This window comes from Pyxicephalus adspersus, chromosome 10 (genome assembly GCF_032062135.1).
Source record: "Pyxicephalus adspersus chromosome 10, UCB_Pads_2.0, whole genome shotgun sequence".
NCBI classification, from domain to species: Eukaryota; Metazoa; Chordata; class Amphibia; order Anura; family Pyxicephalidae; genus Pyxicephalus; species Pyxicephalus adspersus.
This window is the reverse complement of record NC_092867.1, coordinates 58723782-58742732: the sequence shown is the minus strand read 5'-3', so window position 1 is coordinate 58742732 and position 18951 is coordinate 58723782. Positions and strand designations below refer to the sequence as shown.

At 45.6% G+C, this 18951-nt stretch overlaps 3 protein-coding genes across 6 annotated transcripts in view; 2 read left to right on the top strand and 1 right to left on the bottom strand.

Annotated features, from left to right (window-relative positions):
• LOC140339827 (uncharacterized) overlaps positions 1-2885 on the top strand; it is a gene marked incomplete at its 5' end in the record, with an annotated part of 4505 nt that extends 1620 nt beyond the window's left edge. The window contains one exon of the mRNA XM_072424728.1: positions 2321-2885. Within this exon, the coding sequence (XP_072280829.1) occupies positions 2321-2885 (565 nt within the window). The remainder of the gene's footprint in view (positions 1-2320) is intronic.
• LOC140338964 (uncharacterized) overlaps positions 1-18951 on the bottom strand; it is a gene marked incomplete in the record, with an annotated part of 329302 nt that overhangs the window by 29490 nt on the left and 280861 nt on the right.
• LOC140339029 (uncharacterized) overlaps positions 1-18951 on the top strand; it is a 150369-nt gene that overhangs the window by 127353 nt on the left and 4065 nt on the right. The window contains exons 1-2 of one of the 4 annotated variants that reach the window (XM_072423532.1): positions 12938-12961; positions 13588-15338. The exons of 1 other annotated variant lie outside the window; for it this stretch is intronic. In XM_072423532.1, coding sequence (XP_072279633.1) covers positions 13596-15128 — 1533 coding nt within the window. In that variant the 5' untranslated portion in view covers positions 12938-12961; positions 13588-13595 and the 3' untranslated portion in view covers positions 15129-15338. Of the gene's footprint in view, positions 1-12937; positions 12962-13587; positions 15339-18951 lie in introns of those variants that run through there. 2 more of the 4 variants (XM_072423535.1, XM_072423534.1) reach the window with 2 other exon arrangements.

The following is an 18951-nucleotide window of genomic DNA, read 5'->3' as shown; positions in this document are numbered from 1 at the left end:
CTCATGTATTCTAAGACAGGAAGTGACCTCACCTATAAATAGGAAGTTCGGCAGTAGCTTCTAGATGGAGCTGTTTAGAGGTCACACTTCTTTTCAGACTGTCGGATCACTAAATTTACCGGACTGTGCTTGCATGGGGAACCGAGTGCCACTCAAAGAAACTCAAAGGGCCAAAACCTGCCCACTCTCCCATCACAGGTCTGAGCCTGCAATCTGTGTGCCAGCGGGTCACTTGATTATATTAAGAGCCGCGGACCACTAAAATTTTCTCCTGGACCACCTGTTAGCGACCACTGGTTTAGAATCCATTCTAGACATTAGAGGAGGGTAAAAGAGGATCTCCCCCTAGACGCCATAATTTAGTCAGTTCTATAGGGAGAATGCTAAAGTGTAGTGGGAAATGGGAGGGCTCCCCCTTAAGGGCGTAATCTGGCCAGCTCTAAAGGGCGAACGCTAGAATGGAGTGAGCTAGTGGAAGGTAACCCCTGGAGGGCGTAATATAGCTAAATCTATAGGACAGGGGTGTCTTTAGGGAGTTGTTTAGTGGAGGGCCCCCCCTAGAGGACATAATCCAGCAAGATCTATAGGGAAAATTCAGGAAAGGAGTTGTTTAGAAAAGGGCTCCCCCTACAAGGCATAATCTAGCTGGCTCTATAGGGATAATGCTAGTATGGAATTGTTTAGAGGAGGGTTCCCCCTAGAAGGCATATTATAGCCAGCTCTATAGGGGGAATTCTAGAATGTGGAAGTTTAGAGAAGGGCTCCCTCTAGAGGCCATAATCCAGCCAGCTCTATAGGAACAATACTAGAATGTAGTTGTTTAGGGGAGGGTTCCCCCAAGAGGACATAATCTAGCCAGTAAAAATGCTAGAATGGAGTTGGTTAGAGGAGGGCACCCGCTAGAGGGCATAGTCTAGTCAGCTCTATAGGTAGATTACTAGAATAGAATTGTTTAGAGGAGGGCTCTCCATAGAGGGCATATTCTAGCCAGCGCTATAGGAAGAATGCTAGAATTGAGAGGGTTAGGGGAGGGCTCCCCCTAGAGGGCATAATATAGCCAGCTCAACAGGCAGAATGCTAGAATAGAGTTGTATAGAAGAGGTCTCCCTCTAGAGGGCATAATCTAGCCAGCTCTATAGGGAGAATAACAGAATAGAGTTGTTTAGAGGAGGGCTCCCCCTAGAGGATATAATCAAGCCAGCTCTATCGGTAGATTACTAGAACGGAATCATTTAGAGAAGGCCTCCCCCTAGAGTCCATAATCTAGCCAGCCCTATTGGGAGTTGTTTAGAGGAGGGCTCCCTCTGGAGGGCATCATCTAGCCAGCTCTATAGGTAGATTACTAGAATGGAATTGTTTAGAGGAGGGCTCCCCCTAGAGGGTATATTCTAGCCAGCTCTATAGGGAGAATGCTAGATTGGAGATGTTTAGAGGAGGGTCCCCTCAAGAGGGCATAATCTAGCCAGCTCTATAAGGGGGAATGCTAGAATGGAGTTGTTTAGAGGAGGGCTCCCCCTAGAGGGCATAATGTAGCCGACTCTATAGTGAAAATGCTAGAATAGAGTTGTTTAGAAGACAGCTCCCCCTAGAGGGCATAATCTAGCCAGCTATATCTGTAGATTACTAGAATGGAATTGTTTAGAGAAGGGCTCCCCCTAGAGGGCATAACCTCTCCAGCCCTATTGGGAGTTGTTTAGAGGAGGGCTCCCTCTAAAGGGCATAATCTAGCCAACTCTATAAGGGGGAATGCTAGAATGGAATTGTTTAGAGGAGGGCTCCCTCTAGAGGGCATATTCTAGCCAGCTCTATAGGGAGATTACCGTACTAAAATTGAATTGTTTAGAGGAGTGCTCCCCCTAGAGGGTATAACCCAGCCAGCTCTATAGGGAGTTGTTTAGAGGAGGGTTCCCTCTAGAGGGCATAATCTAGCCAGCTCTATAGGTAGATTACTAGAATAGAATTGTTAAGAGGAGGCTCCCCCTAGAGTGAAAAATCTAGCCAGCTCTATAGGGAGAATGCTAGAATGGAGAGGGTTAGAGGAGGGCTCCCCCTAGAGGGAATAATCTAGCCAGCTCTATAAGGAGTTGTTTAGAGGAGGGCTCCCCCTAGAGGGCATAATCTAAACAGGTCTATAGGAACAATACTAGAATAGATTGGGATAACTGAGGATATCATTGCAGAAAATGTAATCTAGTGGAATTAGTTCAGACAAGAAAAGTAGAGGCAGTGAGAATTATATCATTTATAAATGATTTTAGAGAATGCTTTTTTTCATTAAAATAAAATTTGTATGGATTTGGAAATAAATTGTTTTGCCCAGTTGTGACCTTGTTGCAACTTTTTTTTCTTTTACATATTCATGTTTTGAGTGTGGGAAAAGTTTTGCCCATAAAGCACATCTCCTTTCACATCAGATGATTCACACGGGGCGGAAGCCACATTCCTGCCTTGAGTGTGGAAAATGTTTTGTCCATAAATCACAACTCGTTTTTCATCAGAAGATTCACACAGGGGAGATGCCATATTCATGTTCTGAGTGCGGAAGAAGGTTTGCCTATGAATCATATCTCATTTCACATCAGCGGGTTCACACAGGGGAGAAGCCATTTTCGTGTTCTGAGTGTGGGAGACGTTTTTTCTGTAAATCATCTCTTAAATTTCATCAGAGGAATCACACAGGGGTGAAGCCATTTTCATGTTCTGAGTGCGAGAAAAGTTTTGTCCATAAATCATGTCTCATTTCTCATCAGAGGATTCACTCAGGGGAGAAGCCATTTTCCTGCCCCGAATGTGGTAAAAGTTTTACACAAAAAGCCCACCTGGATACACATCAGAAAACTCACAGCAGTCAGAGGCCATTTTCTTGCCTTGAGTGTGGAAAATAATGCCCTGGCTGAAGGAAGAAGGTGCTCACCCAAGATTTGATGGTGTTCTTGGGGTCATAGGCAGTATTTCTCCTTCAAACACGGCAAGTTGATGCCAAAGAACTCAATTGTGGTCTCATCTGACCGCAACACTTTCACCCGTTTCTCCTCTGGATCAGTCCGATGGCAAACTGCAGACGGGCCTGTACATGTGCTGTCTTGAGCAGGGGGACCTTGCGGGCTCTGCAAGATTTCAGGCTGTCATGGGGCAGTGTGTTACCAATTGTTTTCTTGGTGACTATGGTCCCAGCTGCCCTGAGATCATTGACAAGTACCCCCGTGTAGTTCTGGGCTGAATTGTAACTCCACGAGGGGAGATCTTATATGGGGTCCCAGACCGAGGGAGATTGATAGTTAATTTGCAAATGGAAGAAACACAAAATTTCACACCAACTGTTGTCACCTTCTCACCAAGCTGCAATAGTCTTGTAGCCCAGTCCAGCCTTGTGTAGGTCTACAATCTTGTCCCTGACATCCCTAGACAGCTCTTTGGTCCTGGCCATGGTGGCTAGCTTGGAATCTGATTGGCTGCTTCTGTGGACAGCTGTCCAGCTTGGATCCCTTACAGAAGGTGCTCCTAATCTCAGCTCCTTACCTGCACAAAGGGGAGACACCTGGGAGCCGGAAATCTGGCTGGATAATAGGGGGTCAAATACTTATTTCACTCATTACAATGCACATCAAGCTCTTTCCCTCACTGTATATGTCATGTGACCTTTGGATGGGCCTGTCCATTCACTCCAATCACTCACTGTATATAAAAATCTAAAACCAGTGGGTGACAGGTGGGGATAAACAGTAAAAGCACAAATGCGGTTGGCAGGGGTAACGGTGTGTGCTTTCATCTAAGCACGTGGTGGCAGTCTACCTTGTGATGGTGTATTTGGCAGGGGTTAACGGGAGTCTTTAACCTTGCCCCCGTTACAAATGGCTCTTCACCCTGCTGGTGCTGGACTGTTGCCGAGCGTGCTGGAAAATCTATGCGCAGGGATGCGGGCTGAGAGGGCGTTCGTCACATACTGGTGGCAGCAGTGGGTTGTCAGTGTGTGTACTGCTTGTGGGGGTTGTCCTGTGTCCACAGTGAGGTCATTTGTATACCAGTGATATTTACCAGTGCACTGGTGAATTGCTGAGGACTCGCAATAGTCGGAGATAGCCTCGCACATCTGCCGACGTCCCTTGTCATTTTACCCATAATCACTCAGCCAGACACGTCACATCTTCTATCAGTTTGCCGAGATCTGTTCCTACTTAGAGCATTGGTGCATGGTTAAGTGATTTACTCTGTACTGAAGGGCTGGGACCCCAGGGGAAACAATTCTTGGAGATAGGCCAGTGCATAAGTTTTTTTTGTTTTTGTAGAGAACATATAGCAACAGTTCCCCACTCCCTCTTTGTTTTCTATCCTATCTTTTATTTCGCAACCATGCCTGGTCCAGTGGATTACAAACAGGTGAGCAAAGCAGACCTGTTCAACCTTTGTGAAGTCAAAGGCATCCCAACAACCCAGGGGCAGACTAAGGAGCAACTAATCTGCGCCCTGGTGGAGTGAGAAAGGGCAGAACAAGCTCTTGAGGTGAGGTCACCAGATACGACCTCTCATGCATCGGAGATGGCCCAACAGAGAAACAGTCTTCCCCACCCAAGAATGTGGACAGATGTGGTGTCCAGGATGATCGATTGGACAATCAGATATCATCCCTGGAGGCCGGTCTGCAGCTGCTGGGTTCTGATGAGCCAGCCCTTCGTCTTCAGCTTATTCTGGCTTATTCTTAGAGGGAGGCAGCAGAGCGGCAGGCTACCCACCAGCATGAACAGGAGATGGCCAAACTCCAGTTACAGCGCCCAAGACAAACATCCAGCTCCCAAGAGCAGAGAGGTTATCTGGTAAGAGACCGTAAATTTCCAGTGATCAACAAGGACAGTGATATTGACACGTATCTACAGTCATTGAAAGAACATGTCATCAGTACCAGTTACCCCAGGAGAAGTGGGCTGATTACCTGACCCCAGGATTGAGAGGAAAAGCTTTGGAAGCTTTTGTAACATTGCCTCCTGAGTTGGATAATGACTACAAAGCTAGAAAAGGAAGCTATAATTGCCAAATATAAACTCACCCCAGACGTTTAAAGGAAACGGTTTCGGTCCCTGCATAGGATGGCAACTGACACCCACATGGATCTGGTCTCTCAGATGCATACCACCTTCTGGCAGTGGCTCAAGGGACTGAAAAAGGACGCTTATGAGCACTTGAGGGACCTAATGGTCCAGGATCAATTTCTGCACAGCTTTTCCCCTGAAATCAAACAGTTTGTGCTAGAGCGCCAGCATATGTCCGCCAAGGAAGCAGCAGAGTTGTCAGACCTCTATGTCTCTACCTGGGTGCCTGATAATCCCAGAGCTCCTCCTAGCTCCTGGAGAGGAGGAAAACCAGCACCACCACCTCTTATTTGCCACAGGACAGGCAGAGGTAACAGGTGGCATGGCCTTTGTACAAGCACTGTGAGAGGACCCAAGTTTGGAGTCTCTTAGAGACTTGGCTTCCAGGCCTGTAGAAGAGGGGGCTCAGTACAAGGTGTACTGGGACCAGAAGTAAGGTAAAAAACGGTCAGACAGCAACTGATTGTACCGGGTAAATTTAGGGGACATTTGTTAAAGATTGCACATAAAATATCCCTTGCAGGTCACTTGGGTGTTGTCAAGACCAAGGCCAGGGTAAACCAAAACTTTTTCTGGCGTAACATGCGTACAGACATAGCTTATTACTGTCGGTTCTGTCCAGTTTGTCAAAAGGTGGGCAAGGCAGGTGATGTGCGCAGGGCCCCCTTGCACCCACTCCCAGTGATTGATGAGCTCTTTCACAGGGTTGCAGAAGATACATTTGGACCCTTAGCCATTGCCAGTAGCTCAGGCAAGCGGTACATTTTGACAATAGTGGACTATGCCACCCGTTTTCCAGAAGCTGTGGCGCTTTCTTCCCTCAGAGCAGACAAAGTTGCTGATGTCCTGCTGGCAATCTGCACCTGAGTTGGATTTCCAGCAGAATTCCTTAGTGACCAAGGCCCCAGTTCATGTCTAACCTGATGGAGACGTGATGTGCTAAAATACAAATGATTCATATTGTGGCTAGTCTCTATCACCCACAAACAAATGGGCTGTGTGAACGTTTTAATTGTACTTTAAAACGTATGTTGCGGACATTTGTGGAGTCACAGTGAAAGAACTCGGAACATTATCTTCCTCACTTCCTTTTTGCCTTTTGAGAGGTCCCTCAAGGGTCCGCCAGTTTTTCACCCTTTGAACTCCTGTATGGGAGAAAAGTGAGAGGTCCATTTGATTTAATTCGGGAGTCTGGGGAGGGCACTGTAAATGGTACAGAGGTCATGGACTATGTACTTAAATTCTAAAATAAAATGGAGGAACTGGTGGGGATGGTCAGAGAGAACATGGTACGGGCACAGGTCAAACAAAAGCACTAGTATGATCAGAATTCTCGGGAGCAGATATATGAGGTGGGCCAACAGGTGTATGTTTTTTTACCAATGCGGCAGAACAAACTGCAGGCTGCCTGTGACAGCGGCTGAATGATCCTGTAGTCTGGGCCTGGGCAACCCTTGCAGCACTGCAAGTGACGGACAATACAAGTGATACCTTGTCATCAGATGCGGACATATTTGGTTGTGCATTGTCTACACATTCATACATGTCATTGGCAACAGGTTCAACAATAGTTATCACATTTTCATCTACTTGGCTCATGACCTCTCATGACCTCATGACCTGCCAACATTTTCACTTTGCCTAGATCTGGGCACACACGCATCATTAATCAGTTCATTATCACCTTCCTTTGGTGAATTATTCTTTTCCAACCCACTTACCTCCCTCTGTCCATCCCCGCGTCCCACAGATGATGCCTCTCCATCTTTGTTCAGTACCTTGGAATGTTCCGAGGGTCCAGCTGAAGAATCCTGGATAGCTCCAGATGGTTCATAGTAGGAAATGCCCAAATCGGCTCCAAGCAATACTGGTACTGGATCTCATTAGACTCCCACAATCTTGGTACCCTTACTGGCCCCTCAATCAAGGGTAACTTTCACAGTAGGCACAAAGAAACGGGTACCCCCAACTCCAGTAAGAGTAAGATAGGGATGATACTCTCCTTGTCGATTAGGTCAGGCTGTATAACGGTGACATCTGCGCCAGTATCACAAAAGCCAATCACGGTCTAGTTGTTCACAGTAACCGGTTGATGATTTTTAGTGTGATCCACTACTCCTCTAGCAACAAGCAACACAGAAGAACAGTTGTTAGTGGGCTGCCTTGGTGCTGTCACCTGCTTGGGTGAAGGGCAGTTGATTTGGAGGTGGCCAGATTTGCCACAGTGGAAGCATGTCCGAGTATCCGCTGAACAAATGTGATGGTAGAAGCTGCTGGTGTTGGTCCCTGCTGTACTTGGGTCGCTGGGACAGGAGTCGCAGATGGTGGTTGTTGTTTTCCTCCTCTCCAGGAGCTAGGAGGAGATCTGCGATTCTCAGGCACCCCGGTAGAGACATAGAGGTCTACTTCATGAGCTGACTTAGGCTAGCGCTCTAGCACAAACTGTTTGATTTCAAGGGAACAGCTGTGCAGAAAATGATTCTGGACCGGCAGGTCCCCCAAGTGCTCATGAGTGTCTTTTTTCAGTCCACTGACCCACTGCCAGAAGGTGGTGAGCATCTTAGAGACCAGATCTACGTGGGTATCAGTGGCCACTTTATGCAGGGACCAAAACCTTTTCTGTCTGGGGTGAGCTTATATTTGGCAAATATAGCGCCCCTTATAGCTTTGTAGTCATCATTCATCTCAAGAGGCAATGTTACAAAAGCTTTACCTCTCAACCCTGGGGTCAGGTAACCAGCCCACTTCTCCTGGGGTAACTGGTACTGACTACACGCTTTTTCAAAAGACTGCAGATAGGTATCAATATCACTGTCTTTATCCATGACTGAACATTTAGGATCTGTCACCAGAGAATCGTTCTGCTCAGGAACTGGGTGCCTGACCTTGACGCTGTAACCGGAGTTTAGCCATCTCTATAGAGTTCATGCTGCTCTGCCGCCTCCTTTCAGCTCGGCACCCTGCTTCTTCCATCCCAGCTCGGCGCTCTGCTGGTTGTTGAAGCTGGAGCATAAGCTGAAGGCGAAGTCCTGGATCATCGTAGCCCAGCAACTGCAGCTCAGCTCCCACAGACGGGAGCTGACCAATTGTCCAGTCGGTCACTCTGGGCACCACGTCTGTCTACATTCTGGGGGGGGGAAGACTGTCCCTCTTCTGATGTCATCTCTGATTCATGAGGGGTCGCATCTAGTGACCTCACCTCAAGGGCTTTCTCCACACTTTCTCACTACACCAGGGCGAAGATCAGCTGCTCCTTAGTCTGCCCCTGGCTTGTTGGGATGCTTTTGACCGAACATAGGTTTAACAGGTCAGCTTTGCTCATCCGTTTGAAATCCACTGGACCAGGCATGGTTGCAAAATAAAAGGACAGAAAAACAAATAACACTAGGGAACTGTTGGATTCTAAATAGGACCAGATCTCAGAAAACTGCTAGACGATTTGACGTGCCAGGCTGAGTGATTATGGGTACAATGACGAGGAATGTAGGCAGATACCCAAGGCTATCTCCGACTATCACGTGTCCTCAGCAATCTACCAGCGCACTGATAAATATCACTGGTACCCAAAATACCTCAATCTGAGCTCAGGACAACACCCACAAGCAGTACACACACTGAGATCCCACCGCTCTGCCACAAGTATGTGCAAACGCCTTCTCAGCCCACACCCCTGCGCATAGACATTCCATACCAGTGAACCCTCCGGGACTGGTAGACCCCCCCCATACCGGTGAACCCTCCAGGACTAGTAGACCCCCCATACCGGTGAACCCTCCAGGACTAGTAGACTCCCCATACCGGTGAACCCTCTTGGATTGGTAGACCTGAAGATTTCTGTCTGTGACATTTACAGAAATGTAATTACTTTCCCTTCCTAAATCTTATTAAAAAAAAAACTTTCACATTCCATTCCAAATAACAAACCTCGGCCCCCGGCACCTGAAATACGGTTGTATAATCCATGTGATGAATGTAATGCTGGCAGTTATCGGTGCCATAGATAATCAGTAACCCCTATAAGCGTGTCAGCTTTCTACAAATCCTGTGCCAGCCTCTATCAGACCGCCACCTCTCCATTAATCTAAGAATAATAACAAAACACTAGCAGAACTATAGCAACAGCATAAAATAAAAGGGAAACGTTTGAAATAGTACTTCTAGGTAGAGTTGGTTTTCCTGGTCCAGGTTGCTGTGTAAAGTCCAAGGTATCAGTCAGAGACACTGGGCTCCCTGCAGTGCTCAATGTGTCAGTGCCATTGTCCTTAGCCACATGATGGTCTCAGTGAGAGCTCCCTCTGCTGGGCTTACATGGCTTTTTCTATGCCAACCACAGGGATGGGACTAATAGGACCATCCAATGATAGAAGGGTGGGGACAGTCTGAGGGGCTGTCTCCACATGGAGTATGATGCCCTGTGGACACTCCCAAAATGCCCCTGTGCTAGCCATTATTATCAATTCTATTAATAATTCTAAGTACAGCTTTTATGCACTGCCAACCCCCAGAATAATATTCACAAAATAAGAAGTTCACAGAGACCAAACTAGGCATGTCTGGGACTTATGGTTCACCAGAACATCCTAAATATGGCTTCCAGGCTTTCCTGAGGCGTAGGAGAATAGTTCTTGGTCTCAAAATGCTCACAGTAATGATCCAACTACAAATCAGCCAACTACTATTTTATACAGATTGATTTATTGAGACTAATAAGATTGTTAATAAATAGATTTCAAAATACAACTGGTCTGGACTGGTCCACTCCAGAGGTAGTGGCTATGGGGTCCCTCATGTCGCTCCAAATGCCTGACCATGCTCACACCTCTCAAGCTCCTTGCTCTCTCCACTCCTAAGGTCTATTTCCTGGATCCTTGGTAATTGGCTTGTGACCTGACCTCTCTTGCTTGCTGTCTGCCTTGACCCCGGCCTTCCTTGATGATTCTTCTGCTTACTGACTTGGTACCATGTATTTTGCTTCCCACTTTGGTGTGCCCAAGCACCACAACCTTGCGTTAAGAAGTAGCTCAACATCTTCACCACTAGAGAATCTGAAGAAGACCTGGTTGCCGCTTAGACTCTTAGGGTTCACACCACTTTTGTGCAAGCCTTAGTGCCCCCAGGTGGCCCTTTCTCTCTAAGCGTGACAGGGCGGTGGTAATCATATTAAGCAGGACACATGGGGGACCACGTATTAGAGAAGATACATTGATAAGTTGGGTTTATCCACTGGTCCCCTCATGGGTGATCACTTTCCCGGTACAGCAATGTGAACATTTCCTTCATTCTACTTTTGGGATGATGGCACCCCATAGCTGAGGGGTTCATCAGAGTAATCTGTTATCTGGTTCTGTTATCATACCAGTAACCCTTCATTCACCCCATCCAATTCCCCCCGTACCATGATGTTTGCATGACCACCCATATCACCTTGTTGGTCTGAGGATAATGGACCGACTGGAAAGGGGGTTGGCCATGAAGGTGACTAGCACGTGAAGTTGGGTAATACCTGCACCTCACAGTCCTGGAATACAGTATGAGACACCAATACAACCCAGTGCAGGAACAAGACAGAAGAAACCCCATGGTGATAGAAGCACAAAGATCTGTCACACACAAATCAAACAACCCACTTCTCAGATTTGTCCCAATCCCAGCAGAAACACAATAATAACATCAAGAGATGGAGAGGAGCCAAGAAGAGCACAAAAGTGGGGTGTCTTGTGAAGTGTCCTCTATTTGTCGGGGGCTTAGGGGAGTCACAGGGCCGGCAAAACAACACGGGAAGGTTCAAGGTAGATCAGGGAAAATTTCTAGCAAAGTGGAATGTAGATGAGTTTGGTGACAACCCTTGTGATTATTACAGAAGCCGTATACTGCCACCTCGGAGATCCCTTCTTCAGGCTTCATACAATTCTGGAAAGGCTCCTAAATACCCCCAGATTTATACCAGGAAAAGCAATCAAATGGCTGCCAGTATACAAGACCCTACTAAGCAATGTCACCATAATCCCTCCGCTCATCCCTATCAGTAACATAATTATATTCCCCCATTGGTGGGAGTGACGTCATCTATAAAGATACACACACAAGGGGTATGAATAAATTATTCACCTGTCAATTCGACCATAATATTCGTGCACACATATAGCATTTCCCATTGTCACAATCGGCCACTAGATGGCAGAACGAGTCATTGTTTTAATAGGAACTGAACGAAAAGTGTAGAGACTCGAACCCTTGCCAGCGAATTTATCTTAACTGTAGTTCCTCTGAGCTCCACAAGGAGGTGATCTAAAACAATACTGAGATACAAGGTATCTATGGAAACTACAAACAGGAAGTGTCTATATGGAAACAGGAAGTGATGTCAGCTAAAGACCAGAAGTTCCTTGTGGGATAAAGCAAACAGGAAGTATTGCTGAGAAGGTAATGAAATATTATTTTATGTTTTACATCTCCGTCCTTGTTGTTGAGTCACTGCAGCACCTTTTATCACCTGCAGGTGGTGCTATGCACATATATGGTGTGGAGATATATAATTACCCCTTCTGGGTCAGAACATTTCTCTATTTCTGGTTCTGAACACTTTCTTCATGTTAGAGATCTGTTTCTGATTTACCAATCACCAATTATTACAGGTTGGATTGCATTGTCTCCCCAGCTTCCTTTTGGTGGGTGCATTGCCCAGCTCTTTTCAGTAGTCACATGGCATCATCAGATAAAGAGCTCAGCTCAGGGTGTTCTACCAGTCCAAGAGGGTTCACTGGTATGTGGGGGTCTACTAGTCCTGGAGGGTTCACCTGTATGGGGGGGGTGTACCAGTCCAAAAGGGTTCACCGGTATGGGAGGGTCTACCAGTCCAAGAGGGTACACCCTTTTGGGGGGGGTCTACCAGTCCTGGAGGGTTCACTGTCATGTGGGGGTCTTCCAGTCCAAGAGGGTTCACCCGTATGGGGGGGTCTACCAGTCCAAAAGGGCAGGGTCCATCGGTATGGGAGAGTCTACCTATCCAAGAGGGTTCACCAATATGGGAGGGTCCACCAGTCCAAGATGGTTCACCCGTATGGGGGGGCTACCAGTCCAGGAGGGTTCAACTGTTTTGTGGGAGGGTCTACCAGTCCTTGAGGGTTCACCCGTATGTGGGGATCTACCAGTCTAAGAGAGTTCACTGGTATGGGAGGGTCTACCTGTCCAAAGGGGTTCACCGGTATGGGAGGGTCTACCAGCACAGGAGGGATCACCCATATGTGGGGGTCTACCAGTCCTGGAGGGTTCACTGGTATGGTAGAGTCTACCAGTCCAAGATGGTTCACTGGTATGGGGGGGGGGTCTACCAGTCCTGGATGGTTCAGCCATATATGGGGGTCTACCAGTTCTGAAGGGTTCACTGGTATGGGAGGATCTACCAGTCCAAGACGGTTCACTGGTATTTGGGGGTCTATTAGTCCTGTATGGTTTAACGGTATGGGAGGTTCTACCAGTCTAAGAGGGTTCACAGGTATGGGAGGGTCTACCAGTCAAAGAGGGTTCTCTGGTATGAAGGGGGTCTAGCAGTCCCGGAGTGTTCACCGGTATAGGGGGTCTACCAGACCAAGAGGGTTCACCCTTATGGGGGTCTACCAGTCCTGGAGGGTTCACTGTCATGTGGGGGTCTTCCAGTCCAAGAGGGTTCACCCGTATGGGGGGGTCTACCAGTCCAAAAGGGTTCACTGGTATGTGAGGGTCTACCAGCACAGGAGGTTCACCCTTATGTGGGGGTCTACTAGTCCAAGACAGTTCACTGGTATGGGGGGTCTACCAGTCCCAGAGGGTTCACCTGTATGTGGGGGTCTACCAGTCCTGGAGGGTTCACGAGGACACTCCTACACAGATCAGCACAGGTCAGCCATCATATATTCTTCTCTGATATCAGCCAATAGCAGGGTGGTAATAGTCCCCTCCCCCTGGTGGGTGTGTGAAGAGCATGCTCCTCCTAGTCATAGTTACATAGTCAGGTTGAAAAAAACTACATAAAAAGTTTATCAGGTTCCACCACTAGGGAAATAAACATCCCAGGTATAAAACCCTATGGGCATAGCTGATCCAGAGGAAGGAAAACAAAACCCTTATAAACCCCTGGGTACAATTTATCAGCAGTCTCTGTTATCTTTACTATAAATCTAGAAAACCCAGTTTTTATTGTGCTTCTAGAAATCATCCAGCTTTTTCTTATCTGTCTAGACAACTTATTAAAACTACTTTCTGAGGAAGCCAATTCCACAATCTCACACCTTACAGCGAAGAATCCCTTCCTTATCCAGATGCGCCCCCTTGTGCTATGTATGATCCTACAGTAAATAGTCTTATCTGTTTTGCCTCTTTTAACAAGGTGATGGGGAGGGGCTTCAAAGAGGGGAGGAGCCCCAGCTGGTTGGGACCTCCCCAGAGGACATCTGCTGCCTCCATCTACCTGATCCAGATGGAATGTTGATTTGGGTGGAGTAACTCTCTCAAATTTTTTTTCCAGGACACTCCATGGGGAAACCCTCGAAGTATCGTCTGACTTTATCTCCAGATTGTAAAATGGAGGCCATGACAGGAGATTGTGCGGGAGAAGAGACCACCAGCCCAGCTATGGATAGACCATCCGATCCCTCTGACTTTGGGCCTCCTCTCCCTGTGAGCGATGGTGCCGGCATTCCGGAGAAGAAGACATTTTCCTGTCCTGAATGCGGAGAATCTTTTCTTTATAAATATCATCTATCCATACATGAAAGAATGCACACTGGTGAAGAGCTCCATTTGTGTTCTGAGTGCGGGAAGCGTTTTGTCCGTAAATCACAACTCATTTCTCATCAAAGGACTCACACAGGGGAGAAGCCATTTTCCTGCCCTGAGTGTGGGAAATGTTTTTCGTTAAAGTATAGTCTTACTGTACATCAGATTTGTCATACTGGTGCGAAGACATACTCGTGTCTTGAGTGTGGGAAAAGTTATGCACGCAAATCAAATCTTACCATGCATCAAAAATCTCACATGGGGGAGAAGCCGTACTCCTGTCCTGAGTGTGAGAAAAGTTTTGCCTATAAATCAAAACTTGTTTTACATCAGAGGACTCACACAGGGGAGAAGCCATATTCATGTTCTGAATGTGGGAAAAGTTTTGTCGATAAATCACATCTCCTTTCTCATCAGATGACTCACACGGGGGAGAAGCCATTTTCATGTTCTGAATGCGGGAAAAGTTTTGCCCGTAAATCACATCTCATCTCTCATCAGAGGATTCACACCGGTGAGAAGCCATATTCCTGCCCTGAGTGTGGAAAATGTTTTTCAAAGACATATTTTCTTTCTGAACATCTGAGGTGCCACACAGGGGAGAAGCCATTTTCCTGCTCTCAATGTGGTAAAAAGTTTACACAAAAATCCCAACTAGTTGTACATCAGAGATCTCACAATGGTGAAAAGCCGTTTTCTTGCTCTGAGTGTGGAAAATGCTTTGCACGAAAACCTGATCTTGTTAAACATCAGAGATCTCACACAGGGGAGAAACTATATCCGTGTTTTGAGTGCGGGAAAAGCTTTGTACGAAAACAAGAACTTTGTATACATCGGAGATCACACACAGGGGAGAAGCCGTACTCCTGTCCCGAATGTGGGAAACGTTTTGTCTATAAATCGCAACTCGTTTTACATCAGAGGACTCACACAGGGGAGAAGCCATTTTCCTGCCCTGAATGTGGTAAAAGTTTTACACAAAAATCCCAACTAGTTGTACATCAGAGTTGTCACAGCAGTGAGAAGCCATTTTCTTGCTCTGAGTGTGGAAAATGTTTTGCACGAAAACAACACCTTATCATCCATCACAGATCTCACACAGGGGAGAAACCATATTCCTGTCCTGAATGTGGGAAATGTTTTGCTGGAAAACAGGAACTTGTTATACATCAGAGATCTCACACAGGGGAAAAACCATTTCCATGTCCTGAGTGTGGGAAATGTTACGCACGAAAATCATTACTTATTAGACATCGTAAGATCTCACACCAAGAACTTTCACAAGCCTGACCCAAGGAACATTTCCCACAAATATTGGACCTTGAGAACTGTTACCCAGATGATGCCGTATTACAGTCCTGAGACTGGGAAAGTTTTGCTCAGGTTTTATGGAAGGTGAGAAGAGACATTATGAGAAGGTGAGGATTCTGCAGAGCAGTAAAATATAAAGGGTGTGGACAGACAATGTATTATAAGATGAATAAAGATATCTAGAAAACATCTGAAGTTGTCATCATGGCGTCTTATAATAATGTGTGAGGGAAGAATTTGTGGCGGGGAGATTCCTGTAGGTGTCTTCAGTAGGAATCGGTGCTCATGTTGGGGTATACACTGGGGGCCCAGGGTCCCCATATTGCACAGGACACAGGAGTGTTCCGGAGGGATCAGCGCTTATATTGGGTATATTGGGTTAGATTTGGTGTCCAGCTGATGGGTCTACCCCCCATCCATATAGTGCAGCGGGGAAGAGCAGTACTATGCTGATTTCTCAGAACTGTAGTTGTATGGAAAGTTAAATAATCTTTTTCATTATACTGCTGCATATCAAATCCCCTGGCTTTCCTTTCATTTCTTCTTCTTTAATCATTTTTATATATCAGGGTAGCGTCCTGACCAATAATAGGGATTAGAGATTAGCTCCGCCTTTCCACAAAGCAGGAAGTGATGTCAGACAAATAGAAAGTTCTGGGTGCAGGGGGCGGAGTCCAAAACTGATGTGGTAAACTATAAAATATTTATCACAATATAAAGTTGGTTCCCGTGTTTCTATAATTGGGAAGCGAGCAAATAAACATTTCTGTGTCGTCCACTCCTATATAAAAATCTAAAACCAGTACAGTCCATGTAATCCTCCACTATCCATCTACAGAGGAAGCGGCATAGGTCACATGACCACAACAATAGGGATGGAGGAGGAACCAAGTCACCTGACTCAGAAGATACTAAACCTCATGCACATCTATTCACTAGAGGAGGGAGAAGTGAATCATTCTCCGTCCTGCACATGATTATGTTCAGCTACATAGAAGAAAAGTCGGTTCAAGACCTTCACTAGAACCCTCCCCAATAAAACCAACCAGGAACAAGTGTAATTACTTGTGATGTAATAGAGCTTCCTTATGAGGTGACCATTGCCAAAGTGCAATATATACATATATAACATATAAATAAGTACAGAGCTGGAAAAATAAAATGCAAGCCTTGTGTACCCTCTGTATCCTTATGATGACTGGGATAGCCCATGGTCGAGGACAAATTAGAAGAACTTTGTCCCAAAAGCTAGGTGTGTACAATACTGACTGAAGAAGATCTACCATACCTAGACCTTCACATGACTATGTGTATTAGGTGTATACCTAAAGCCTCCATTTTCAGCAGATATTGTACACAATTATATGATAAAGAAGGCTGATATGGGCCCCAGGGCTGTTCTCCTGCCTTATATATCCTTACATTCATGTCACCTCACACTATAGAAAGTCCACCTCTGAATATTTGGTGGCCTTTCCAGAGACCATGCCAATCAGTTCAGTTTCTACTATTATATTTATTGCAGGACAAGAAATGTTAGGGACCATCGGGTGGTGTTAATTATATTAAGCAGGACACATGGGGGCCACTTATTAGAGAAGATACATTGATAAGTTGGGTTTATCCAGTGGTCCCCTCATGGGTGGTCACTTTCCAGGTACAGCAGTGAGTAGCTCCTCCTCTGAACATTCCCTTCATTCTACTTTTGGGATGATGGCGCCCCATGGCTGAGGGGTTCATCAGAGTAATCTGGTATCATACCAGTAACCCTTCATTCACCCCATCCACTTCCCCCCGTATTATGCTTTTTGCATGGCCACCCATTTCACCTCGTTGGTCTGAGTATGATGAACAGACTGGAAAGGGGTTTGGCCATGAAGGTGACCAACAGGTGAAGTTGGGTAATACCTGCACCTCCCAGTCCTGGAACAAAACATGCTATAGTAAGCTACAAATAGTAGAGGATGAACTTTGCTGCCCCTTTTTTTCTCAAATTGGTTGGAACAAATGGAGGGTTCAGGTCAGAATGGCAGAGTGTTGGGTAAGAGAGTTACTAGCAAAGTCTTGGTGGGCATGGCACAGACGTAGTCTTGGCCATGTGTGGCATTCACAAGTTCTGGAGTGACCTTGATACTGACAAAGCCTTGAGTGAGTGTGGTAGACACTTTTAAATTTTAAGTTCAGGAGAGACTTCCCTCAAAACAAAACACAGGGACCCTGGGCTCAGGCTTCTGGGCTTTACATTTTTATTCAGGATGCCAGATCTCAGACAGATTCTTTGGAACTTCGGAGGTAGACTCGGGGTAGTGGAGTACAAAGGAGCATGCAAGCTGTTGGACTGTAAAAGTTCACAGGGTGTTGTACTTCAGAAGAAGACTTTAAATATCAGCAGAAGACTCGGGGTATTGGACCTCAGAGTCTTTTTTTTATTCTTATAGTCTTTTATTAGTGCCAAATAAGTTAACCATCCTTAATAATGTATCCTGTCTCATTTCCTAAGCTTCCATATTGCTGAGAATCTCCCCCTCAAACAACCAATTACCCAGTGACAAAGTGACTATTTAAATAATCCAACAGCTATCTTATTTCATCTAGTTCACCAACATTCCTACATGAGAAAAAAAAAAAAAAAGAGGAACACCCCCCACGTGCCGATATGACCCTACTTAAAAACAAACCATCATCCTTTTAGTGTTAATATAACGCGTTTTGCAGACTATGTCCGCTTCCTCAGGGATGTAATTGGTATAGCTAGTAGATGTATCAGCACTTTTTTGTCGAAGAGGACGGCAGTTCTCCTTATATTCTAAATGCAAGCCTGTCATGGATGAATTTATTTGATTGAATCTAGTTTTTTCTACTAAGATAACAGTTTATGAACATTCTTTTTTTTTTTATTACTCACCATACATCTACCAACTTTCTATCCTGTAATAAAGGTTTTAATACCCGTGTGGTAGGTGTCTCTTGGTACACTCTTAGTGGATCCTTTAAATTGTATTATTTAATATTATGTTAGAGTCACCACATAGAATAGGGGTCCCCTGTACATGACTATTTAACATTTGTAACAAATTAATAAAAAATTATATTTGATTCTCATTTGGTGCATAATAAGTGAGTATTGTCACTCTAGTGTCACTGAGGCATCCCATCAAAAGCAAATATCTACCATTCGTAGAAGCTGGGTGATACATGGAATGGATCTGGTCCAGGATTCCAAACATTTGCTGGCAAATGGTTTTAAAAATGTATTCCATGTTTTCGGGATCACCCAGCTTCACTTCTGAAAGAGTATTCTCTCCAGCCTTGGAGAGGCTTTCATAAATCATGCCCAGGAGGTGCAGATGAGGATCAAGAGACAGAATGTGCCTCCTTATTAGCAGAAGAGAAAATTGCCAATCTTGTTTCAGATGCAGCTTTTGATGAATCAGGTGAAGATTTACAAAGTTCTGTCAAAATGGCTAAATAATCTGCTCCTGCACCAACTAAAGAAAGAATCCCTGTGGAAGATGCTCATGTATTATTTGAAAGTGAAGCTGATGAAAGTGTTCCTGTGTTGGTTGGGAAAAGTGTTCACTGGTTGAAGTCCAGGCAGGAAGAAGAAGCTGAGCCAAGAAGGAGATGTTGAATCTGAAGATGAAGAGAATGAAGGGACAGAAGACAAAGAGGAAGAAGTTGGTAATCTGCAACTGGGCTTGGCCAACCAGTATAGCAGCAAGCACGATAGTGCTATACCTCACTTCACACAGTCTACTGAAAAGATTGAAGATTACAAAGAAACCCATGAAAGTATCTATGT